The sequence below is a fragment of the Palaemon carinicauda genome, chromosome 11 (genome assembly GCF_036898095.1).
Source record: "Palaemon carinicauda isolate YSFRI2023 chromosome 11, ASM3689809v2, whole genome shotgun sequence".
In the NCBI taxonomy this organism is placed as follows: Eukaryota; Metazoa; Arthropoda; class Malacostraca; order Decapoda; family Palaemonidae; genus Palaemon; species Palaemon carinicauda.
This window is the reverse complement of record NC_090735.1, coordinates 10090683-10116927: the sequence shown is the minus strand read 5'-3', so window position 1 is coordinate 10116927 and position 26245 is coordinate 10090683. Positions and strand designations below refer to the sequence as shown.

Below are 26245 nucleotides of genomic sequence, written 5' to 3'. Positions count from 1 at the left end.
GAAGACCGATCTTTGCTTAAGGTTAAGACGCACGAAATTAGAGCTATAGCAACTTCCGTGGCCTTTAAGCAAAATAGATCTCTGCAAAGTATCATGGACGCGACCTTTTGGAGAAGCAAGTCAGTGTTCGCGTCATTTTACTTGAAAGATGTCCAGACTCTTTACGAGGACTGCTACACACTGGGTCCATTCGTAGCAGCGAGTGCAGTAGTGGGTGAGGGCTCAACCACTACACTTCCCTAATTCCATATCCTTTTAATCTGTCTCTTGAAATGTTTTTAATATTGTTTTTTTGGGTTGTACGGAAGGCTAAGAAGCCTTTCGCATCCTGGTTGATTTGGCGGGTGGTCAAAGTCATTTCTTGAGAGCGCCCAGATTAGGGGTTTGATGAGGTCCTGTTGTATGGGTTGCAGCCCTTGATACTTCAGCTCCTGGGAGTCTGTCAGCATCCTAAGAGGATCGCTGGGCTCCGTAAGGAAGACAGACTTACAAGGCAGAGTAATCGTCTAAGTCGACTTCCTTACCAGGTACCTATTTATTTTGGTTTTGTTATATTGATAACTGTCAAAATGAAAAAACTCTTAGCTTATACTCTGTAAACATATTAACTCTGGTCTCTACCCACCTCCTTGGGTGTGAATCAGCTATTATATATTCACCGGCTAAGTTTAATATTTAAAAATGATATTTTAATTATAAAATAAATTTTTGAATATACTTACCCGGTGAATATATAAATTAAATGACCCTCCCTTCCTCCCCAATAGAGACGCAGCGGGACGAGAAGAATTGAAGGTTTTGTTTACATTCAAGAGTGGTATCTGGCCGACAGTTGGCGCTGGTGGGCACACCCGCAACCTGCATAGCGATCGCTCGCGAGTTTTTTGAGTATGTTGTCTGTCGAGCCGCAGAGTTGCAGCTATTATATATTCACCGGGTAAGTATATTCAAAAATTTATTTTATAATTAAAATATCATTTTTTTTTGGCTCACACTATGAACGTGAGCTGTGCATCCAACTTGTTATGGTGTTCAGTGAAAGATCCGCCAAAAACCCCTGTCTAAGAATGCTTTGTCCTTTTTCCTGAGGGAGAAAATTAGGGAAGCCCACCTCTTATGTGAGGAGGAACACTTCGCCCAGTTGAAATTACGGGCTCACGAAGTGAGAGCCATTGCTACCTCTCTGGCATATCAGAAATATATGTTAGTTAGGCTATTCATGGATGCAATTTTCTGGAGGAGCAACTCTGTCTTCGCTTCTCATTAACTTAGAGAGGTGAGAGTAGACTTTGGCAAGTGCTATACCTTGGTCCCATACATAGCTGCGGTTTCTGTATTAGGCAAAGGTGTTAGTAACCCCACTCAACCTTGGTTTATATGCATGTATGAGGGTTTGTGTTTTTATGATAGTCTGAGGACTTCGTCTTGTGGTGCGGTTCCCTCAGTCTAGATAGATAGTTTATGTCTATGTTGCAGGGTTAGGTGGTTAGTTTTAGTAAGGTTGCAGTTTTTATTATATGGGGCGAAGGTAGTTTCTGAAGTCTAGTCAAGTTGTTGTTCTTATTCCTTTGACAGACTCGTTTGAGTTTTTTGCTGCATTGCAGGCTTACTCCTGGATAAACACTCCTAAGGGAAAGCAAATCTAGAGGCTGTACCTTTGGAATCAGCTACCTTAGCAGGCAAGGAATCAAGGTGTTTTTATCTCCTACAACTCTTTTGGTGTTTCCCCAACGATGTTCACTGTCTGTTTCCCTCCTCCAAATGTGTGAATCAGCTATATATATATATAACTGCCAGGCAAGTACTATTCATAAAAATGGAGTTTTTATGATAAAACAAAGTTTTATGAATATTTACCTGGCAGTTATATATATATTCGAAGGCCCACCCACCTCCCCTCAGGAGACAGGTCGGGCATAGATGAACTGAAGTCTTGGACACGGGAATGATTCCTTGGACCACCCTGTGACGGGTGTTACCACCTACCTCCCAACCACCACAAGGCGGTTGCCTCGTTTTGAAAAATTCTGCCGATTTAGAGATATCAGCTATATATATATAACTGCCAGGTAAGTATTCATAAAACTTTGTTTTATCATAAAAACTCCATTTCTGTATGTTGCAAAATGCAGTGAGTTCATTACTGTCCACAGTATATTTTGAAATTCAGCATACAGTAGTCATCCCTGTCTACACTATGTTATGAGGTACTGTTCAAAGTTGTTTAATATGTTGTTTTTTCTTATTAGTATTTGTAATGGAATATTTTTTCCTTGTGCAGGTGTCAGTTCTCAGCTGTGGTACGTACATAATGGAACTGTGAACAAATATGCACTTGGATATGTAGTTGTTGTGCCACCCCAAGTGGACACCTTAACATTCCGATGGCAAGCTTTAGAAGGCTGGACAGTGAGTATATTTTTTATTTTGATGTTTGGTTTTAGAATTGGAAAAATATGTGCACTACTTTTTTAGAGAACTTAGATTATATTATGTTTTAGTGTATATAATACAGTATGTGGATAGCATAAAATAATGCTGTTGAAGTGTCGGTAATTGTTTTTTCCTTATGAATTTTAGATAATCAATTTATTGTTATTGATTATCATGGATGGATGAAAAACTTCATTGTTTAGTTTAGAAGCTTATGTTATTTTAAGGCTGATTTATTACTGACGCTTATTCCGTATCCGTTCCTACACGAGTACACACCATTATCCTTTAATAGGAGTGTGACAACAGTGAAGCTGGATAAAAATATGACAAGGTAGTTGTAACTACAAGTAGCTGAAGTGGAAGCCAGGTAATCACTTTTGACTTCGCCCGCAGGGAGTACAGTGCACACGTAATCTTGCTGCCTGGCAAATTGTGGCTGTTATAATCTTTTTAATTTTTCTTTCTATGCAAATGGGTAAGTGTGCAAACAGGCTGCTGTGTTCAGGTAAACCTGGACGAATCAAGTTAGAACTACAAGAATGTGCAGTTGTTTTCCAGATAAGCTGCAAGTTTGTGACAGGTTTACAGTACAGTACAGTGTATACAGTTGCAAACCTGATGTTAATCTCACAATTTGCATTCTCTTTGCTTGAATGACAGTTTGCAGTCAGCCTTTCACTATGTGGAGTTGTAAGACGATGACAACTTGAACCTGAGAAGTTTGTCTTCCTTTTGCTGCCACCAGGACCTCTAAAGCTGTTCTTGCGGTGTCTTCTTGACTCCTGCTGAAGCCGTGGCACCTTCTGGTATTGTTGCAGGTGCTATAGAAGAGTCCCAGTTGTCTTTCATTATGTGGGAGCATCGTCGGTGGTTTCCAAGACCTTGACCTCAAAGAAGGCTGGCAAGAAGTGTGAATTCTTTCTCTTCTAGTTCTTCTTTATTATCTCCCTCGTCTTCATTAGATTCTTCTTCATCTAAGGAAAACTGATCGACATGAGTTGCTTTAGACTTGTACCGATCTCTACCTGCTTACGCGTGAGAGACAATGTATTACTGAGAACCAACCCAAACATGTAAGGCATCTTGGTAGTGTACTCGATACTGTACAGAGCTTATTATGTTACGCTCCTGCTATTGTTGTTTGGTCTCGTACCAAACTGAATATACACACTGTCAAATGCAATGAAGAGCTCAGCCCTTCTTTTCTCTCTCTCTACAACTTTTGACAGATCTTTTTCTTTTATGAAAGAGAGAGGGAGAGATGGGGTATCGTACTGAGAACCATCCCAGCCTGGGAAGATGCTTGTACATTATTTGTGAGCTTATGCTTCAGCTATTGGTACTTGATCAAGAATACAGTCAATCAGGATGCAGGCCACCACTCTTTGCCCCTTTCTTCCAATGAACGATTGGGGTACAGTACACCCCAGTGCTTCTCCCTAAGGATCCTTCGGTTCAGAAGGGAGAGAAATTATGTCGCGGTAAGGTGAAAGGAACCAGAGATTAGTCTCCTTGCATTTACAAGTGACAAGACATGCCATCACAGGAGGGGGATCAGTCACCTCATAATAAGTCACTGCTCGATTGGTCACCATGTGCTTGTTATTGTTGTGACCTCGGGGCCACAGGTATTGCTCCCTAATCTCCTGTCAAGTTGTACAAGAGGCAGTGTTGACATTGAAGAATGCCCCAGTTCTGGAGGCTACACCTCTCTTTCCTCAGGTGGATGTAGAGGTGACGGTGGAGAAAGGCTAGCCAGGAATCTATCAACCACAAAGTTAGCCTTTTGTTTTGTTTAAGGTAAGTGATGTTGATAGTGTACAGCTTGTTCATGGACAAAAACTAACCCTCATTTAGTCGTATCTTTATCTTTATGTCCATTTTAAAGAAATAGCTGTTGATTTCTCCCTGTTCTATTCAAAGAATGTCATACTTCGACTTCATCAACTTCTTGATATAACCAGCAATGGTGGTGAATCAAGCAATTATGTAGTTTCTCTGACAGCATCATAAGGATGCATTCAGAAGTGGCATTCTTGCTTGTTAGTAAATATTATGGACGAGTAGCTTAAAACTTTATAGGAGCAAGATTTTATGCCACGTCAAGGTCATTTTGCTGTTTTAAAATAAATTTCAATAATCTGGGTAGTATTGTGCATTGTGAAGTTTTAAGCAGGTTTACATATGCCTCATTTTCATTTTTGATCTCTCATTTATTTAACGTTATTTATTTTAGACTTTCAGTTTTGTTACTTCTCTCATATAGTTTATTCTTTATGCTTCTTTTCCATACTGAACTGCTTTCCCTGTTATTATTATTATTATTACTATTACTTGCTAAGCTACAACGCTAGTTGGAAAAGCAGGATCCTATAACCCTAGGGGCTCCAATAGGAAAAAATAGTCCATTGAGGAAAGGAAATGAGGAAAAAATGAAATATTTTAAGAACAGTAACAACATTAAGGTAAATATTTCCTATATAAATTGTAAAATCTTTAACGAAACAAGAATAAGAGAAATAAGATAGAATAGTGTGTCCGAGTCCCTCAAGTAAGAGAACTTTAACCCAAGACAGTGGAAGACCATGGTACAGAGGTTATGGCACTATCCAAGACTAGAGAACAATGGTTTGATTTTGGAGAGCTACTTACCATAGCTAAAGATTCTCTTCTACCCTTACCAAAAGGAAAGTGGCCACTGAACAATTACAGTGCAGTAGTTAACCCCTTGAGAGAAGAATTGTTTGGTAATCTCAGTGTTGTCAGGTGTATGAGGTCAGAGGAGACTATATAAAGAATAGGCCAGACTATTCAGTGTATGTGTAGGCAAAGGGAAAGTGAACCGTAACCAGAGAGAAGGATCTAATGTAGTACTGTCTTGCCAGTCAAAGGACCCCATAACTTTCTAGCAATAGTATGTCAACAGGTGGCTGTTGCCCTGGCCAACGTACTACCTTGGACTTGAAGCATTGTACTTTCCAACTAGGGCTCCATCTTGGCTTGTAGTAATGTTAGAAATTATATTACTGTACCTGCTTTATAAGATGTCCTCGTTAGGTGAAGGGGTGGTCGCTCTTCTAGTATTTCTTGTCTTTTGTTAATTATTCAAGTTAATTGTAATATGACGTTTGTGTGTTTTATACATGTTTATAAAATTTGAAATATTTTTAGTTTTGCAGAGACAAGTTTTATTATAATTTTTGTACCCTCTTCTCAGCCACTTAAATTTTAATTTTTCTTATGATTAGACAATAATGAATTGATGATACCAGGGATGGAAAGTTGGTTGAGGTATCGTGAAGTTCTTCACTTATACCTGTACTGTATATGATCATATATGTATAGGAAGATTATATATGTATAGGAAATAAGGTAGAGTATATGATCTCCAAACAAGATGAACAGTATTTTATAAGTAAGAACAGAATTGATCCTCATCCTGAGTATATTCTACATGTAGATTAATGGATGTTTTTATTGATGGTACTGCACTGATGTTAGAAATTCTTTTGCTTGCAATATAATTTCATACATGAACATTTGCCCAATGTTTTCTGATTTTATTAATAAGGATTTCATCTTTTCTTTCAGATGCCATATAATCTGTCTGTTCAGATTGCAAACCGGGAAGCGCTGTCTTCGCCAGTGCTCAATATTAGTGAGCAAGGACTAGTGCCTACACAACTCTCATCATGGACGGTGAGAATGATCTGTACAGGCAAACTTACTACTCAAGTAAGTAATGATCTTGATTTTTTTCCATAGAGCTGGCTTTAGATCATATCGGGGACATAAGAGCCTTCGGTAAAGTCAAGTCGCTATTAATCAGATGTATCGGGACGAAGCAGGTGTTAGACAACTGAAAAATTCATATAATTAAGGATAGCTCTATTGTTTATCAAAATAATTGTTTGTTCCGTAACCGAAATACAAACCACGCTATTTACAAAGGGTTTACTTTTAGCGCAGCTGAAATGACGAGCCAATAGTTTTTAACGAGGGTTAATTACCCCCGCGCTAGTTAGCGGGGGGGTGGGGAAGGGTAGCTTGCTACCCCTCCCCCCTCCACACACCGGTGACTTGCTTCACTTCACTTTTGGCTCGGCGGTGATCAGACGTGTCTGTTCATCGCCTTCGCTGACAGCCTTTAATTTTCTTCTTTTTCTTTACAGCTTGTGTGATTGGTTGGAAGTTGACCTTCAGTTATTTTCTTTTATTTAATATGCGGACATGCCCTGGAGTTGCCGGCCGTCCTTGTGGGACTTTCATGTCGGACGTGAGTACGGATCCTCACACCCTCTGCCCTCAATGTCGGGGCCGACGGTGCGACCAGGATAACATGTGCCGTGAGTGTAGGGAGTGGTCTGCCTCCCAGTGGGAGAGGTTTGGCCGTCGGCGTAAGAAGAAGTCTAAGAGAGACCGTTCTCCTCCGGGGTTAGCCTTGAAGGAGGAAGGTTCTCGGGACTCTTCTTCCGCCGCCCAAACCTCCTCCGAAGCTCCCCCTCGTCCGCCTCCTAAGGAGAGTCGTCCGAGTGGGAGCGCAGGCCCTTGTTCTGTTTCCCTACCTTCGGTGGGGGGAGAGGGCGTCGCCTCCCATAGCGAGGCGGTTCCCCCTCCTCCTCCGGGGGAGGTTATTGATAATAATACTTTATCCAGTGATGATCTGTTGCAGATTTGGTCGTCCCTGGGGCTTAAGGGCTTGCCCTCCAGGGTCGCTCTTATTGACCTTGTCTCGTTGGGGGCCGCTGTTAAACAGTCGCCGGTGGTAGCGGAGGTAGACCCTCTGTCTATTGTCGACGTCGTGGTGACAGAGGCCTCCGACGTGGCTGGGCCTTCCGACGCAGGTGCTGTTGCTGGTGATGGTGCTCTAGGCTCTCCTCCTCCTTCCGTGCATCCTTCGAAGGGGGAAGTGAGTCCTTCGGTCTCGACTGCTGCCCAGCTTCCTTCTGAGGGAAGTGTTTTGAAGGAGACTCCCCTTCGGAGGACCGATGGTCCCGACGATCTCCCCCGAGGCCGCCTCCGCCGTTAGGCTCACCGCCCTCTACGCCACAAGGGCCTCCCTTCCCCTTACAGGGGGACTAAGAGGCGCCTTTTTGGGTCTTCGTCCTCCGGGGGGGACTCTCCTCGTCAGCCTCAACCGACTACTCCGCCCTCCTTGAACCTCTCTGCGGACCGCTCTCCATCTCCTGCCGGATCTTCGCCTTCTGGAGAACTCGTCACCCGACGGGCAACGGTCCCTTCGGGGCTAAGGGATTCTTCCCTTACGCGAGCAGGGCCAGCGCACAAGCGCTCTCCTGCTCGCCAGCGATCTCCTGCTCGTCGACGATCTCCTGCTCGCCAAGACTCTCCTGCTCGCCGACGCTCACCTGCTCGTCGGCTCTCTCCTGAGGTTCGCCCCCCTCGCCAGCGCTCTCCTGCTCGTCAGCTCTCTTCCGAGCGTCAGCGCTCATTTGAGGACCATCGCCCTGCGGTCTCTGACCACCCTTTAGTTCCTGCTGAACTCCCTGCTCACCATCGTGTGTCAGAAACACATGTTCGCCAACGCGCCAGCGATCTTCCCGTTCCTGCTCGTGAACCTATCCTCTCACAGGACACGCGTCGACCTTCTGCTCGCCAGCGATCACCAGCTCGCCAGCGATCACCAGCTCGCCAGCGATCACCAGCTCGCCAGCGATCACCAGCTCGCCAGCGATCACCAGTTCGCCAGCGATCACCTTCACATGCTGCCCGCCATCGCACGAACCTGCATGATCGCCCGCTTACGCATGCTGCTCCTCATCGCAATACCCTGAACGATCGCCCTCCTGCGGATGCTGATCACCATCGCACAACCCTGCACGATCGCCCGCTTACGCATGCTGCTCGCCATCGCACAACCCTGCACGATCGCCCGCTTTCGCATGCTGCTCCTCATCGCAATACGCTGAACGATCGCCCTCCTGCGGATGCTGATCACCATCGCACCCTTTCACGCGATCATTCACCTGCGCATGCTGCTCGCCATCGCACAACCCTGCACGATCGCCCGCTTACGCATGCTGCTCCTCATCGCACAACCCTGAACGATCGCCTTCCTGCGGATGCTGATCACCATCGCACCCTTTCACGCGATCATTCACCTGCGCATGCTGCTCGCCATCGCACAACCCTGAACGATCGCCCGCTTACGCATGCTGCTCCTCATCGCTCAACCCTGAACGACCGCCCTCTTGCGCGCAATCATTCACCTTCACATGCTGCTCGCCATCGCTTACCATCACGTGATCATTATCGCCAGCGATCTTCTTCACCTACGCGGCAGCACGATCCCTCGCCGTCGCGCCATCGCTTGCGTTCGTCGCCTCGGACACGTGTTCCTTTACCTGCCCACCCTCACGCCCACTCGCCTGCGCGCCCGCGTGATCGCTCGCCTGCGCGCCCGCGCGATCGCTCGCCTGCGCGCCCGCGCGACCGCTCGCCTGCGCGCCCGCGCGACCGCTCGCCTGTACGCCCGCGCGATCACCCGCGCAACCATTCGCCTTTGCGCGACCGTTCACCCTCGCGCGACCATAGTTCGCGGCGAATTCCACAGCCGGTGGTAGCAGCAGGGACGCGTGCTCCTAGACGGCACTCGGGATCACCTCCATCCAAGCACAGGTTGGTATTGCAGGACGAGGACAGGTCATTACAGCATTCTTCCCCACCTTCTTTTCAGGCAGGTACCGTCGTGTCCACTCCAAAGGATCGCCCGATCCCTTTCACCTTAGCGAGGATTTCGGACTCTGTGTCCTTTGAGCAGCAGACTTGGTTTGGTCCGCTGGCACGGGCGTTAGTGAGGGTTATGAAACCAGCACTCGCCGGCCAGGGTAACAAACCAGCGGCTGTCTCTCCTTCGCTGAAGAGAAAGAGAGGAGTGGACTTCGTGGTGACTTCCCCCAGGGCGAAGTTGGTTCCCAAGAGGTCGGTCTCGAGGGTCCCCTCTCCTGCACGAGTACTCTCTCCTTCTCCCGTGGACGAGGCCTTTCCGTCCTCAGGTGAGTCCAGTGGACCGGTAGTCTTCCCCCCGGCACCAGGGGGGGAGACTTCGCTTCAGGCAGGAGAATTGTCTCGTGAGGAAGGGGCCCCTCGAACCTCGTTGTTGGGATCCTGTATCCCTCCTAGGAGGGAGCCCAAGGATTCCAAGACCATCCCTAAATCCTCTGCAAGGATTCGACAGGAACCCATGACTACCCAGGGGAATGTCCACGTATCACCCCAGGAAGAGATTCCTGGGGCAGGAGACTTAGCTGCCAGCCCACAGGGAGGAGAACAGCAAGAGTCCGAACATGCCTTCTGGCAGGTCCTAAGCCTGATAAGGCAACTTAACAGTCTTACGGATCCAGTCATCCCCCCCCGTGAAGGCAAAGACACAATTCTGGATGAAGTGTTCGACGTTCGGAAGGCCCCTAAGACCAGTGCAGCTCTGCCCTGGTCTCGGGGGCTGAAGAGTGCCAGAGCTAGGGCCAATGCTCAGCTCGCACTTCTTGCCTCCTCCAGTCGTTCCACTGCCGGGAACAAACTCATCCCTCCTCCTCGCCTTCAGCAGAGGAGGTATTTCGAGATCCTGGGTGAGCACAACCTCGCTCTTCCGCTCCATCACTCTGTGGAGGAGCTGGCGAAGGGAGTTCCCTTGGAGAAACTCTCTGCCCGGCAGGTGTCGTTCTCGGCGGCAGAGATCCTTAACCACGAGAAGGTCGCTAAGTGTGCCATGCAGGCCACTTCGTGGCTGGACTTCTGGTTAGGATCTCTGGGCATCCTATTGCGATCTGAGGACTTGTCCAAGGAGACCAATAGGAAGGCCCTAGAGACCTTCTTGCTCTCGGGCACCCGCTCCATCGAGTTCTTGGCGCACCAGGTTACCACCCTGTGGGCCAACTCGGTGTTGAAGCGTCGCGATGCTGTGTCCGAGAGATTCCATCCGAAGGTCCCCGCCGTAGATGTGTGTAGGCTCCGACATGCCTCCCTCTTGGGGGAGAGCCTGTTTGAGCCTCAAGACTTGGAGCGAACGGCTGAGAGGTGGAGGAAATCCAGCACGGACTCCCTCCTCCACAGGGCCCTTACAACTCGGCCCTATAAGCCTCCAGCCCCGCCACAACAGCAGCAACAGCCTCGTAAGGCTCCAAAACAGGCACCGGCAGCTAAGAAAGTGGTGTCTAAGCCCCAGCCCTTTCCAGCCAAGGTCAAGAGGGGTGGTAAGTCCTCCAGGGGAGGCAAGACTTCTAGGGGTGGCGGCCGCGGCCGCAAACCCTAGGGGTGGCAGTCCCCCTGCGTGTCCACCTGTGGGGGGATGCCTTCAGCGTTGCGTCCGCAGGTGGCAACATCTCGGGGCCGATGCTTGGACGATCTCGGTGATCGGCCAAGGTTATCGCGTCCCGTTCACGTCATCTCAACCTCCCCTGACAGCGAATCCAGTGTCGTTGAGCTCCTATGCCATGGGATCGGCAAAGGGGCTGGCCCTTCAGGCCGAAGTCAAGACCATGTTCGAGAAGGGTGCTCTCCAGGAGGTCGTGGACGGCTCTCCAGGCTTCTTCAGTCGACTCTTTCTTGTAAAGAAGGCTACTGGAGACTGGAGACCCGTCATCGATCTCTCGGCTCTGAACAGGTTTGTCAAACAAACCCGGTTCAGCATGGAGACAGCAGACACAGTCAGACTTGCGGTGAGACCACAAGACTTCATGTGTACACTGGATCTAAAGGACGCGTACTTCCAGATCCCAATCCATCCGTCTTCCAGGAAGTACCTGAGATTCTGCCTAGACAACAAGATCTACCAGTTCAAGGTGCTGTGTTTCGGTCTCTCCACAGCTCCTCAGGTGTTCACCAGAGTGTTCACCCTGATTTCGACTTGGGCGCACAGGAACGGCATTCGTCTCCTTCGTTACCTAGACGATTGGCTGATCCTAGCAGACTCGGAGTCGACCCTTCTTCGACACCGAGACAGGCTTCTAGATCTTTGCCAGGATCTGGGGATCGTGGTAAACCTCGAGAAGTCCTCTCTGCAGCCGTCCCAGCGACTGGTTTATCTAGGCATGCTAATAGACACCAATCTCCACAAAGCCTTTCCATCAGACGACCGGATAGCAAGGCTGAGGAGGGTGGCGGAACCTTTCCTCAGGCGAAAAGAACTCCCCGCCCAATCGTGGTTGCGTCTCTTGGGCCACCTATCCTCCCTGGCCCGTCTGGTTCCAAACAGCCGCCTCAGGATGAGATCCCTTCAATGGCGGCTCAAGTCCCGGTGGAATCAAGGATCCGATTCCCCGGACACTCTGATCCCAATGGGGTCTCTGGAACAGACGGACTTGCGGTGGTGGCTGGCCGACGAGAACCTGCGACAGGGAGTGAGTCTTCTCGTCCTTCCCCCGGAATTGACTCTGTTTTCGGACGCGTCAAAAGAAGGGTGGGGGGCGCACGTTCTGAACCAGAGGGCCTCAGGCCTTTGGTCAGAATCAGAAAAGTGCCTACACATCAACCTGCTAGAATTGAAGGCCGTCTTTCTGGCCCTTCAACAGTTCCAACGGTTCCTGGCGGGTCACTCCGTGGTGGTGATGAGCGACAACACCACGGTAGTGGCTTATATCAACAAGCAGGGAGGCACTTTTTCGCAACAGCTATCCCATCTTGCAGTAGAGACTCTGAGGTGGACCGAAACCCACTCGATAACACTATCAGCTCGCTTCATTCCTGGCAAGAGGAATGTGCTCGCCGACAGTCTGAGCAGGGCTTCGCAGATAGTGAGTACCGAGTGGTCTTTGGATCCTCAGATAGCCAACAAAGTCCTGACTTTGTGGGGTTCCCCGACGGTGGACTTGTTCGCGACAGCCTTGAACTTCAAGCTGCCCCTGTACTGCTCACCAGTCCCGGACCCCAAGGCACTCTGGCAAGATGCTTTCCAGCAACGGTGGGACAACATCGACGTGTACGCCTTCCCACCATTCTGTCTGATGAGAAGGGTGCTCAACAGGACCAGACTATCGGTCAACTGTTCCATGACTCTAGTAGCTCCGCTATGGCATCACGCGGAATGGTTTCCGGACCTTCTGCAACTCCTGACGGAACTCCCAAGGGAGCTTCCTCCACGACACGAGCTTCTCAGACAACCCCACTCCGGTGTCCCTCACAGGGCCGTAGCCTCGCTTCGGCTTCACGCCTGGAGACTATCCAGCGTCTCCTCGCGGAGAGAGGCTTTTCGCAACAGGTTGCGGAGAGAATGTCTCGGCACCTGCGAAGGTCCTCTGAGGGAGTCTACCAAGCGAAGTGGAGAGTCTTTTGTGGTTGGTGTCGTGGAAGGGGTATCTCTCCACTCGATGCCACTATTCCAGCAATAGCGGACTTCCTTGTGTATCTGCGAGAAGAAATGCGCCTTTCTGTCTCGGCAGTGAAAGGCTATCGCTCAGCCTTAAGCTTGGCCTTCAGATTGAAGGGCGTGGATATTTCTTCATCGCTAGAACTCTCTTTACTCATACGTAGCTATGAGCTTACCTGCCCCCAGTCGGAAGTGAGACCCCCTCCTTGGAACGTGGTTCGAGTTCTCAGGTCTCTCAAGAGACCTCCCTTCGAGCCATTACGCCAGGCCTCCGATCGCCACCTGTCTTGGAAGACGGCTTTCCTACTCGCCTTGGCCTCGGCCAAGCGAGTTAGTGAACTTCATGGTCTCTCGTACGACATCGCCCATTCAAGGGGATGGGGGGAGGTAACGTTCAGGTTCGTCCCTGAGTTTGTGGCCAAGACTCAGAATCCTGGAGTGCCGGATCCTCGGTTCGACTCTTTCAGGATCGCGAGTCTCCGTTCTGTAACAAACGACCCAGACCAGCTGCTACTATGCCCAGTGAGGTGTCTGAGGTACTACTTGAAGAGAACGGCTGCAGTCCGTCCTCATGTGCGAGCTTTGTTTGTGAGCACAGGCAGGACAAAGAGGAGGGTCACAAGGAACACCATCTCTGCTTGGATTCGAAGGGTTATCCACCATGCCCTGAATCCTGACCCTCCTCCGTCACGTCGCCCTCGGGCCCACGATGTCAGGGGTATTGCTACATCCCTGGCCTTCAAGAGAAACTTCTCTGTGACGCAGGTACTTCAAGCGGGGGTCTGGAAGCGTCAAACGACCTTCACAGCCCACTACCTGCAAGACGTGACCCACAGGAGCCTCGATACGTTCTCTATCGGCCCTGTGGTGGCTGCACAACAGCTGGTCTAACCTCAGGCTCCTTTTTGGACAAGTAGCAGTAGGTTGAGGGCGTTGTTACCCGGTCTTAGTCTGTGTGAATGAAAGAGTATGTCTGACCCTTACTTCTTTCTTCATTCTCCCCTCTCTTGGGGAAGCAGCATCCTGGTCCTCGCATAGCTGACCTCGACCTCTGCAGGTAACCCATGCTTCTTTGTGCTCCTAGTATTAAGCTTAATACTGTTGCGTCTCCCATACCCTGACGAGGTGGTATGGGGAACGTCCTATCCTAGAATTCCTATCTGAAGGTCTCAAGGTCAACTTCATAGGACGAGTCACACTCTCCTCCTCACACTACTTATGTAGGCCACTCGTTCCTAGCGATGCTAGGAACCTGTGAGGTACAGGGGCTCCCTCTCTCTAGTGCTGCTCACTAAGGGATCGAGCCCCCGGGCAAGCCGAAGTCAGTAAGGCTGGGGACTTTCCACCCTTCCTAAGGGGTAAGTCACCCTTTGTAAATAGCGTGGTTTGTATTTCGGTTACGGAACAAATGACAAATTCGAAGATAATTTGTATTTTTCCTAACCATACAAACCTTAGCTATTTACACATATGTGCCCGCCATCCCTGACCCCCAAGTCAAGTCCTACCTCTAAGTGAAGTGAAGCAAGTCACCGGTGTGTGGAGGGGGGAGGGGTAGCAAGCTACCCTTCCCCACCCCCCCGCTAACTAGCGCGGGGGTAATTAACCCTCGTTAAAAACTATTGGCTCGTCATTTCAGCTGCGCTAAAAGTAAACCCTTTGTAAATAGCTAAGGTTTGTATGGTTAGGAAAAATACAAATTATCTTCGAATTTGTCATTTTATTGTTATTGTTTAACCAGACCACTGAGTATAGATATTTACAGGGTACTTTTCATATGGCTAGGCTAAAGAGTCTTAGTGTTTATAAGTAACATTTTAACCCTCTGGTGATCCCAGCCTTGAAAAATCCCCGTCAGACTTATGACATGCAAACTATTTTTATTTGAGCAATGACATCGTGTCAATCTACTTATGCTGACATTTCGTAGAGTAACTATTAAAGGAATACAGATAGAAAGAAACTGAAAATTGCATTAGAAAGCCTAATAGATTTTCCGTATAGCTACATGAATGGATTTGTCACCGGATCCTCAGAGTAATGTAATTTAACAGAGCATCTTGTGTGACATAAGGTAGCTTTTATAAAAGAATCTTTGCTGTGCCCTCCGGTTACATGGTGTTAATCCTTTTAATTTCCATCCATCCCGTAGTCTCTTGTCATATACCTGTTATACTTTATCAGCTTGGTCTTAGCCTGGTTTTCAATCCATCATTTATACATTATGTAAGTCTAAACATGTGAATTGTCAGTCTGTCAACAATGATAATGCTATTAGTAATCTGATGATTACATATTACAACCTGTTTGTAAAGTTTTTAATAATTTTTACTATCTGCCTTTTGTGTTCATGTTTTGTTGGGTTTATTGAATACCTAAAAATTTTTGGTTAATGTATGCTCTGGTCTAAAGCTAAACTTTCAACTTCATCAAGGTTCTTGATGTTTTGTTATTGTATTGCAATGTAAAGGTTGTAACTTCCAGATTTTATTGAAAACTGAATTTTATGTAAAATATTTGAAGTTTAGTATTGAATTTTCATATTTTTAAAGTTGTACCAGCCGAACTCGGTTGAGTCTCTTGTCAGGCTGGGGGGAACGTAGAGAGGAGAGGTCACCTTTTTTGTTTCATTTGTTTGATGTCGGCTACCCCTCAAAATTGGGGGAAGTGCCTTGGTACATGTATGTATGTATGTATGTGTAAAGTTGTTATTATTTTCCTTGAAGAAATATTGTGTAAAATGATAATGAAGTTAACCCCACCAACATTGTGTCTTTTGTTTTTAGGTGGATGTGTCTATTACATTAGAGGTACCTATGACAACCTCCTTATCAGAGCTCACAACTCTTACAATACTACGAAAGAAGATCTGCCTTAGAGGTGAGTTTCTACTCTCGTAAAAACCATTGTTCGTTTTTATAGGTTTTCGTTTTTAATTCTTTTAGTGCTTACGTTTTATTTACCATACTCATTACGCTAGCTCATTGCCTGTGCTAAGTATAAAGTAATTACTGATAATAGTTCTTGTATAAACTTTGCTCATGGGTCATTGAATACAAATAATTTTCTGCGTTCATCATTTCTTTGAAAAATAGGACATACAGTACATGTATTTGACAAAATTCAATTATTGGTGAGGAATAAGTCCCAGAAATTAATACTAATAGTGAAGTTATTGGAAAAATAGGTGACAAAGTAAGTTTCACAGGTGTGTGTAGTCTACTTTCAACTGAAGTCTAATTTCTTCACACACCTGAGACTTCAATTTTTTTGTAATACAGTAAGTCCCCGACATCAGAACGAGATGTATTCTAAGGGTGGGTTAGTAAGATGAAGAGTTCTTTGGACCAGCATAATTAACTAAGGCATCATCTTATAACTTCCATGGTTTTTAGTCATCTGATTTTTCTAACACTAGTGATGTGTATCAAGAATTCCTACAGGTATTCTACATACTATACTCTTCATGAAATTAAAATATTTTCTATTTATTGCACATAGAGATTCTGATTTTTTTTTTAAAGTTCTTTTCTAGGGGACTTACTGTACTGTATTATATTGTATATTCAATGTGTTATCCCATTTTGTTCCAATTGCTTGTTGGTGTGGAATGTTCTTTTGCTATGGCCCATTCCTTTTTATGTGTATTCAATTGTTTGGTGTATAATGAATGTATATATATAATTGTAACTTAATTACAAGTATAGACAACATCTAAATAAACCAACGTATTTAGATATTAGCAGATTTTATAGAATAAGGAATCAGAAAGCAACAAATTAAAACCAATTAGGTCCCTCATTATAATGTAACATTCCTGAATTTTTTTTTTCGATTATCGATCTTCACTTGAATGCTACTTTTGACCATGTTTCCAAGCCTGATGTATGGAAGTTGGTAGAGCATTTCTTATTATTATTTGTATTCAGTTTACCAATATATTGTAAAGAATAGTTTTAAGGGATTTTTTTTATTTTGCCATTTTCTTAATTTTGTTTCAGCAGATTCATATCTTCAGTATTTGGATAAAAATGTGGTTTCTCTCACGTTTCTTATGTCAGATCTCTAGTGTTGTTAATTGATTAGCTTATGGTGCAAACAGTAGTGTTTAAAAGTTTTCAATCTGAAATTCCTTTGCACTCTGATGTTTATAGGCCATACAATCCACCATTTTTTCTTAAGTCATGACTTTCTATTTATTTAACAAATTTTTTTAGTGAGGTTCAGTACCATATAGTTTCCTAGAATTTTTACTCTCGCTGTGATCAAATTATGAGATGATGTCCATAGTCATGCAATTTAATTGTTGAAACTCCAGCTGAAAATGGACAAATACACTTTTTCTTATGCATATTCATATGTCTCATTTCTCAGTTTGATTAATTTGTTATGCAGTGTAGTTTATTCTTTACTCATATACAGTATTTCTTTTAGCATAGTGAGCTACTTTCTGTATTGCAGCCTTTGGTCTTGAAGTAGCATTCTGCTTTTCTAAACAGGATTGCATTTTAGCAAGTAGTAATCTAATATGTATTTTGATTATTATTTTTGTCTGTATGTTTGTTTGTATAAGCTTCTAGTCCTCCTATAGGTCAAGACTAACAGTTTAACGTAGTTTACGTAACGTAAATGTCTAAGCGTCAACTAATAATAGACTTTATATTGTGAAATATTTTAAAGAAATTATGTGTAACTTCAAAATGCTCTGGTTAACCAATTATTAAATATTTAAAGAACTACAATTTTATGTTGAAATTTAAAAGTTAGTTTTGAAATAAATCCCATTAAAGGTTAAAAGGTTGCTCATGAATGGTAGAGGCAAGGGACAGTGACATTGCCCTATCAAGCGGGGCAATGCCTTAGAGACTGACCATATATACATATGAACAGTGTCCAAACCCCCTCTCCACCCAAGCTGGGACTAAGGAGGGCCAGGCAATGGCTACTGGTGACTCAGCAGATAGATCTAAAGGCTCCCCCAAACTTCCCATTCCTAGCTCACAAGCCTGCAGTGATCAAAGGAACTAATGAGTTTGAGCGGGACTCGAACCCCAGTCTTGCGATCACCAGGCAAGGACGTTACCAACAGGCACCCTGGGGCTATATTTAAAAGAGTTCAAATTAAGTTAAAGTATTGGTCTGGTTAACCTGATGGTTAATGATCCTCATAGGAGGTTAGTGCCATTGCTGATCCTCACATTACTCAGGGGTTTTTGCATCGTTTCTTTGGCCCTTGACTGTACCTGCTTTATTTATTCTTCTACTTTACCTCTTATTTCCATTCTTCCTTCTTTCTGTCCAACCTCTTCTGAATGGGTGCTGAATGTCCTCACAGGTCCCAGTGCCTGGCTATATAGTCCAAATCTATAAGCACAACCCAATCCAATGTTTAATGATAATTGTGATAATAATAATGATAAAGATGTTAATATTAATAACAATTATTACTACTACTAATAATAGAAAAAACAAAACCACAGTAATGCATTGGCATAAATATTATGATAATTATAAGGATAATAAAAATGGAAAAAATAAACTAAAACAATATATTAGAACATGATAATTTTTTTTCTTTCATTTTAAACTCATGCTCCTATGAGTGTGCCATAAATAATAGCACTAAGGATAATGATAATTATGATCAGGGTACATCATGGTGATAATGTTAAGGACAGTGCTGATAATAGAAATAACTAGTAATTATAATAAAAGTATTGCTAATAATGATAGTTATTGTAATTGATGGTTAATGATAATTAAATAAGCATTAAATTAGAGACCAGTCTCTAAATATTGTTTATGAATATTTGGAATATTAATTAGATGACAGGTAAGTTTCCTGCTAGTGGTGGCTGACACTCCCTCATTCTATAGTTCAGTGTTTTTTGCTTGGGTGATCTATTAGAGATAAAATTCCCATTTTCCCTTTGCTTTTCATGTTTACGATAAGAACCACCAGAATTGTAATACTGTATTTGATGTTGTTTATGAAGTTTACAAGTGAATCTAGAGATTTTCTTTTTTGTTTTTAAGATGTATTTTACTTTTCTTAGAATGTGAAATTCCTTATATTGGGGGCATTTAGGGCTGTAGTTTTTACTTGACCACAAGTATTTCGTATCAGGATTTTCACAGTCATCATCAATAGTGTTTCTGTTGGGTTTTCCATTTACAGGATGAAAGCTTTGGAATGATGAGTTCATTATTGTATCTCACTTTCTCCATGAATTTTTTAATAGTAGCCTATAGTATTGATTATCAATTAAGGACTATAAATCTTCCAAGGCTTTCTTTTTTTACCTAACTCTCAGATAAGTTCCCCAGCTTCAGGTGTGCACTTCCCAGCCTTAGTTTTTTAGGATTCAGTTCTATAATGGAGGCAGTTATTCCAATAAATCGAGAATGAAGTTTTACCTGAAGCTGTGAATCCTAAGATGAGATTTTCCCTTGCTTCTAGGGAGCTTAGTAGTTCCTATTCAAGCATTTGGTTATTTCTGTGGCTGTCTTAGTAATGGAGGTGATCTTTCCCCTATCCTTGCAACTTCAAGCCAAGTTGAGAACTACACTTCTCTCAAGTACAGTAGATCCATAACAGGGACTAAAGATCAATAAGTATGTCCTATTGCTTTTAAAGGATTGGAGGATGATATATACTTTCTTAGCAACTGACTTTATCAAGGAGATAGTTTCCTAAGAAACAAGCCACCATAATATTCTTCTTGTGTCTTTCTTATCTTTTACGTAGGATGTAGAAGACCCTCTCCATTGCACTTCCAGTTATTTACAAGCACAATAGAGAGAAAATGGGATTTGGTATAGTTTCTTATAGACTACTGTTGTCTTAGGATATATCAGGGGGCCAAGTTCTTGCAGTTATTCTTAGAAAAATTATCAATGAAAAAACAGTACAAGCTATGGTATTTGTCCTCAGGATCAGGAATTTTGACTTTTCTAACTTTTGGATTCATTTTTTTATTACTTATAGTTTACATTTTTTGGTTCCATACTTGTCGGTGAATTCTGTATTAGGGATGCATAGAAAATGGTTAGGTTACTTGCTGCGCAGTGTGTAAGCATTGGGACAAATTCCTGCTTCAGCAGATGGTTCTAAACAGTTGCCTCCCCAATTGTCTTTTCATCTATCCATTATGGAATTATATGTGACAAACTTTCTATACTGATTGGTGTTTGTGTTCCTCCTAATGGATAAGTGCAGTCCTCTGCTACTTTTATTCCTCTTATGAATACTCTATGGCAGTATGGGTCTCTCAACCAGCAGCAATTCCCTGTTGGGCCTTGAATGCAAGGTGTTGACATAGCAAGTTAGAATACAGTTTATGATATGAACCTCTTTATTCTAAATGTTATTTTCCAAGGCCTGCCAGATGTTCACAACCACTATATCCTTGATTGATATGGGTTCAGATGCAAGTTTGTTTTGGTGCATCCTGTAGGCTGGGATCTTTAGTAGTTTATTGTATTGTGTTTGTGGTGATACTCAATGTTGATTTTAAGAAATACAGTAGTTAATTGCTGCTGTAAGGCCTTGCGATTCAGCAGTGTAAGATACTTTGGGAGGCTTATAAAAAGGCTAATTATAAATACAATGATGTATTTGTGTTAATAAAAATTTTGATCTTCAAATAACTATGCTATTTTAGTCATGAGGCCCTTAGCGTCAATAGCGTAGATGATCATGATTTTAGTCATGTTTCCAGAAATCACTTATCTTCTTTATACAGGTTAAGAATCCTTTATCTAAAATAAGACAGATTTTGAAAAGATTACAAACAAAACTCCACATTGCTGAATAGGTTCCACCAAGTACAGCTGTTGCAATCCCTAATGTGTGACCTCACCTCCCCTTAGACTGCATGGTATCACTTTGATCTTAGAAGTAGCCATAGTAACACCTTCGTTTCTCATTTATTACAGTTCATCTATCCCTGTGAATGGAAAAGCTGACGTAAATGCTTATGATGATGAAATGATCACGTGATCTCTCTTTGCCTATGGGGCATTATAACTAAAACAAAAGGAGGTTTATATTTGGGGAATATGAAATTGTTTTGTTTTTGTTTTTCAAAGGGGAAAGTTTTGAAGGTTTTATTTTTTGTTGTCCAGCAGACAACATGGAAATTACTTTCTTTTAATATAGTATCATTTTAGTTTGCCGTTGTTTTGCAGATAGTGAAATAGGTGCAAATGGCATATCTGTGGAGGTGGTAGAGGCGCGTCACTCTACAACTGTTGTGTACATTACTCTTGGTTGTTTAGCAGTCTTCCTTGTTGTTGTGGCTGCTCTTGCTACATTTAACCACATTCGAAATAACAAAGCACGTCCCAACACGAGGAGGTTAGTATTTGTATATTTTTATTTTGGGAATTTCTGGAACAATCTTGCTTGATACTTTGTAATTTCATTATTGTACTTCATAATTAGTTTTACAGAGAATACAATGACTGTTACCTTTTGATGTTATTCTGTGTGATTTATACTTCATTATCAATAAAGATTTTGTATGAAACTTAGAAAGAATTGGAAATTATAAATAATGTACGGTTGTGTGCAAGTTATGGTGTAAGTTTATTTTAGTTTTTTGTAATCTTAGTGCACAATAAATTCTGATAAATATCTTTCTTTAAAATAATAGAAGGGGTGTGGAAAATAATAGAGCATCAGTTGGTGGAAGGAATCAGAGTTTGCCCAATAACCAGCGAGGAGGTGCGGGAACCAGTGGCGGTAAGAATTCACAGTCTTCGTTGAGTGAGTTGCGTCGTTCTCCTCAGCCTACTAACACAACAACTGCTACAACCACAACCACTACTGGGAGCCCTGAACCTCAGTATACTGATCCAAGACAGGGTATGTATGATTCAGTATTTTTATAATTTAAAGACAATTATATTTCTTATATTGGTATGTTAGGCATGAGCTGTAGCTGAATTACTGGTATTGGTAATTTTGTAGTACAGTAGTATACTAACATCTTGCTGATCTGGACTAGCCCCTTTAGTAGCTACTGTACTATTGAGACAATAGTGAATCGTCTTATATTTTAAATACTGTATTAGCTGTACACACCTATTATGAAATTTTATTGATTTAAACATTGCTGTTGTATATTATAGCTATGAATGTAATCTAAAAATAATGATCAAGAAAATTTCTGTATAGAAACAAACAATAATTTATCGTAAACAAATGCTGCAGTAATGTATGTTAAAATTTTTTTCCTTCTTCTCATACTGTGGTTTACTATAGCTGTGAATATCACTGACAATGATAATCAACAAATTTGTTCCTATGCATTTACAAACCTTTTGTCATTTAAAATCGGGTATATCTTGAGAGAAGCTAGAATGGCTGATGTAGTTTGGGGCAGGGCCTAACAACCTTTACAGCTTTCTTTTTAAGGGTGCATACCTACAAGTCCTTCAATATTTTGGTTCTTGGCTCTGTGGTAATAGCTCTAACAGTTGTGTAGCCAGCCCAGCTTCCATGTGGAACAGGAAACATCTTTTGTATGGTAATGTGTTCGATGCAAGTCTGGGATAAAGGTAGAATAACTAGTTCTTCTGCTTCTTTCCTTTCCCTTACTTAATAATGAAGCATTTGGACCTTTACATGCTGGGTCTGATATTGATGCTGGTAAGCTATATTTTTGAGCACCATTTTTATTAGACTGGATCTTTAAGAAGTTCTCCCTCCATCCTCCCTTGACGAGGGGGAGGATGGTGAAATTCATAACTATTCATTGGCCCTCATGTACTATCTCCCTTTGGAATTCATTGCAGACCTACCTCATAAGTTCAATCTCTTAGATGTGTCATCTGAGTTGGAACAATCCTAGATTTTTTGTCCTGGAGGTCTTGTACAACCATTCACTGTCCTCTCCTATTGGCTCTTCACGAGTTGTCATTGGGACAGAGGAGGATTCTGTATTCCTCTTAGCTGAACCAGTACTTTTTTATACTGCGTTCAATTACTTTAGCGCTATACACAGCCTCCAGAGAGGGAGACTGCAGGCTTTTGGTGACTGGAGGGACTTAGAGTGAATGCAGTACAGTACTTTATTCATCTCGTAAGGGCCTCTTTCATTCTTCAGGTGTTCACGTGAGTGTCCACCTGAATGTTAGCTTAGGCCTCCCTGAATGACCTCTTCAGAATCTTTCCCTTTAGTGATTGAGACTTGTCCTTTATCTGATTATGATCTGAGATGAGTGGTTGTTATTTTTTATAGCTATACAAACCTGTGTCTCAACAACCCGTCTCAGTCCTGCGCTGAATGTCAGAAGTGAAGAATCTTCGACAAGAGAGTGGGGTGGGGGGACTACTCATCCATGCTCCTCCCCTGGTGTAAAATACTTTAAAACATTTCCACGGTTATTCCAGCTCTGCTGAGGACATTTCTTTATTTTAGAAGACTCAAGTTTATATAGTTAGGAAAAATACAAATTTCTTTTAAAATTTGTTTGTTCCAACACGGTTACTTACCTAGAACTACCTTCTTAGGAGTTACTGGTTAACTCTACCTAACCGACCAGCTTTTTGTATAGTTTACCCCCCTCTTCCCGTTTTCTACGGGGTCAACCTCTGGCAGTGTGGTACGTGCCCTGAGGCGATCCCGGGGTCAGGCAGCGTGCTAGCTCAGGTCGAATCGCCAGTAAGTTTCTGGTCGCGACGCGATAAACATGTCGCCGCGCTTTCTCTTACCTGGTGCGACCCTTGTGTCCCCTGATCCTTAGTGCTTACCGCGTGTTACCCACGTGTTTCATTTTCACTTTCCCGTTCCATCCTTGTGTCTCTTGGTGTGTTAGCTTTGTGTTATGGAGCATCCTCATCGTTGCCCTGGGCCTGTGGCTGGGAAGTCTTGCGGGGCTTTCCTCTCTAAGCCTGAGGTTGATCCCTACTCCTTGTGCTCCACGTGTAGGGGGAAAGCATGTTCCCCTACCTCTACGTGCCCGGAGTGTGCTAATTGGTCTGAGATCCAGTGGGTGCTCTTCGGGACGAAGAAGAAGAAGGCAGCTAAGAAGATGCCTAAGGATTCCAGCTTTTCTTCGCCTGTAGGTTCGCCAGACGACTCGACAGATCGTAGCGCCCGTCCTTCTTCCCCTAGCGTAGGGGACGAGGTAAGTCCGTTGCGGGGAAGAGGCCCATTGCCCTTCCCCAAGAGTCTGATATTCCTGTGGGGGAAGTTTCCAGTGTGGGGCAGGCATGTGTTGGGCCTGAGTGTAGTGCGGAAGTGTGGGTAGGAGGCGAGGGCCTGGTGCCCGCAGGTCCCGTCGCCTCGGAAGATCCAATGTGGGGTAGGCCGAGTGCCGATACTTCCCCTGCCTCGTGGCGTGTTTCGGGTGCTTCAACCGTCGGGGGAGACACGGAGAAAGGTAGTTCGTCGTCTTCGGACCCCGCCACGTGGGTGAAACCTAGGACTCCCTTCAGGTCTCCCATTAGAGGAGAAGAGGATGTAGATCAATGGCTCTGTAAAGGGCTCGCGTGGTCTCCTCCGGCTCCCTCGGCTACGCTACCCCCCGTGTTTCTGCAACCGCCCACACCTGAGAAACGACGTGATTTTCCCCCCGCAGTCTTGGACGTGTCGGCCGGTCGGAGAGCTCCATCCGTCGTCGTTGTCATCGGACTCTTCGTCTTCTTCGTCTTCAGAGGACGAAGACAGGAACCTTAGCAAGAGGAAGAGGAAGAAATACCGCAAGAAGAAAAAGTCTCGTTCCCGCTCGAGGCACGGTAGGAAACGGTCAAAGTCCTCTAAGAAGAAAGCGAAGAGGAGTAAGTCAAAGGACTGGGTGAATGTCACAGTGCCCTGGAGCGAGCTGTTTAGGTTTTCCACAGCCGCGGCCGCTTCCGGGTGGCTCCCTAGAGCCTTGCCTTCGTTGTGTCAACCTCCTAGCTCCTCCTTCGGACTAGCCGCCCGGCATGAGGGCTCAAACCGGGACCTCCGTGTAGTGTTTAACCCGACGGTAGCCTCCGCCCCTTCTTCCCTTAGGAAGGATATAAGGAGTGTGAAGGAAGGCTTAGCATTGACCACGGGCACATTGGAGGCCTTCCTTAAGCACCAAGGGCGCCCGTCGGTCCGCATGGATCCCCCATCCACGGAGCCCCCCGTGGAACAAGGTACTCCCATGACGGATGCCTTCGTATCCACGGGGCAGCCCATACCACTGGCAGGCTCGGAGGGCGTTGGTACTCCCATGACGGATGCCTTCGTCCCCACGGGGCAGCCCATACCACTGGCAGGCTCGTCGGGCGTTGCTTTTCCCCCCGTACGCAGGAACTGGTGACGGAAGACCTGGTGGAAGGAGGGGAGTGCTCGACGGACGACATCTCCTCCTACCGTAAGGTTCTAGCTCTTATTCGAAGGCATCACCGGTTGGATGAGCCCAAGCCCTCAGCTGCAAAGGCCATACTTTCCGGACTGTCCAGGATGATCGACAGTCCGGTACAACAAAAGCCATCTTTGTCTCTCCCTCTCGCTCAAGACGTGAAGTTGGGGATGGAGCAGATTGATGGATACTTGGCAGGACTAGCAGAGGCCCCCAGAAGCCAGAGTTCCTCCAAACTTCTTCCGGGCCTGAAATCCTAGAAGCGATTTTACGTTCCCGAAGGGCATCGCGGTGGTCCCCGTGCAGTAGAAGCAGCGGTGACCGCGCTGAACCAGGGAGCCTCGGAAGACAGGGCATCCACTGCCCCCGTGTGCTTTTCCCCGTCGGAAGTATCTATGATGGAGGACATGGCTCAGGACCTGGTCTACGTGTCCTCCTGGTTAGATTGGTGGTCATGCGCTTTGGTGGGGTTTCAGGCATCACACGACCTCTCCCTCCCAGAAAATCAGGCCATGCTGAGGGATCTTGTTAGCTCTGGGGGCAAAGCTTTTAAGTTTTTATCGTCCCAGTCTCTGTCGGTGGCTTCAAACTGGGTCCTGAGGAAAAGGGATACAGTACTGAGCAAGCTAGTGCGGAAGTTGCCGGACAGGGAAGCAAGGAGACTGAGGAATTCCTCCGTGTGGGGGAATGACATTTTCCCCATCAATTTGGTAGAAAATACTATGGAGAAGGTGAGGAAAGTGAGAGAAGCGGATCCTAGGCCCCCTCCTATGAGGAAGGCCACGTTTAGGAGAGCCCCAACGTACGTCCCTCACCCCTCACAGGCCACACCCTTGCTGCCCCGAAGAGATCCTCCCTCAGCCCCTAGGCTTCAAGCCTCGCAGCAGCCCACCCGTAGGACCACGGCAGGCCCTCAGTCAGCCTACAGACTCTCCTACGGTAACGCTAGGAGAGGTAGATCTGGCCGCTCCTCCAGGAGAAGGTAGGAAGAGAGGCCCCCTACTCCCGCAGGAGCCGCTAGTAGGGGGATGCCTCAGACATTTTTGGCAAGCATGGTGGGATCTCGGTGCGGATCCCTGGACGGTGACGGTCCTGAAGGAGGGCTACAGACTCCCGTTCCTGGAAGAGCCTCTCCCTCTCATCCCA

At 45.1% G+C, this 26245-nt stretch overlaps 1 protein-coding gene across 2 annotated transcripts in view; it reads left to right on the top strand.

Moving 5' to 3' along the window:
• The window catches only part of LOC137649966 (tyrosine-protein kinase Dnt-like), an 84004-nt gene that overhangs the window by 19618 nt on the left and 38141 nt on the right, over positions 1-26245 (top strand). The window contains exons 2-6 of one of the 2 annotated variants that reach the window (XM_068382949.1): positions 2282-2409; positions 6028-6171; positions 15544-15637; positions 20948-21116; positions 21415-21626. In XM_068382949.1, coding sequence (XP_068239050.1) covers positions 2282-2409; positions 6028-6171; positions 15544-15637; positions 20948-21116; positions 21415-21626 — 747 coding nt within the window. Of the gene's footprint in view, positions 1-2281; positions 2410-6027; positions 6172-15543; positions 15638-20929; positions 21117-21414; positions 21627-26245 lie in introns of both variants that reach the window. The other variant, XM_068382948.1, reaches the window with a different exon arrangement.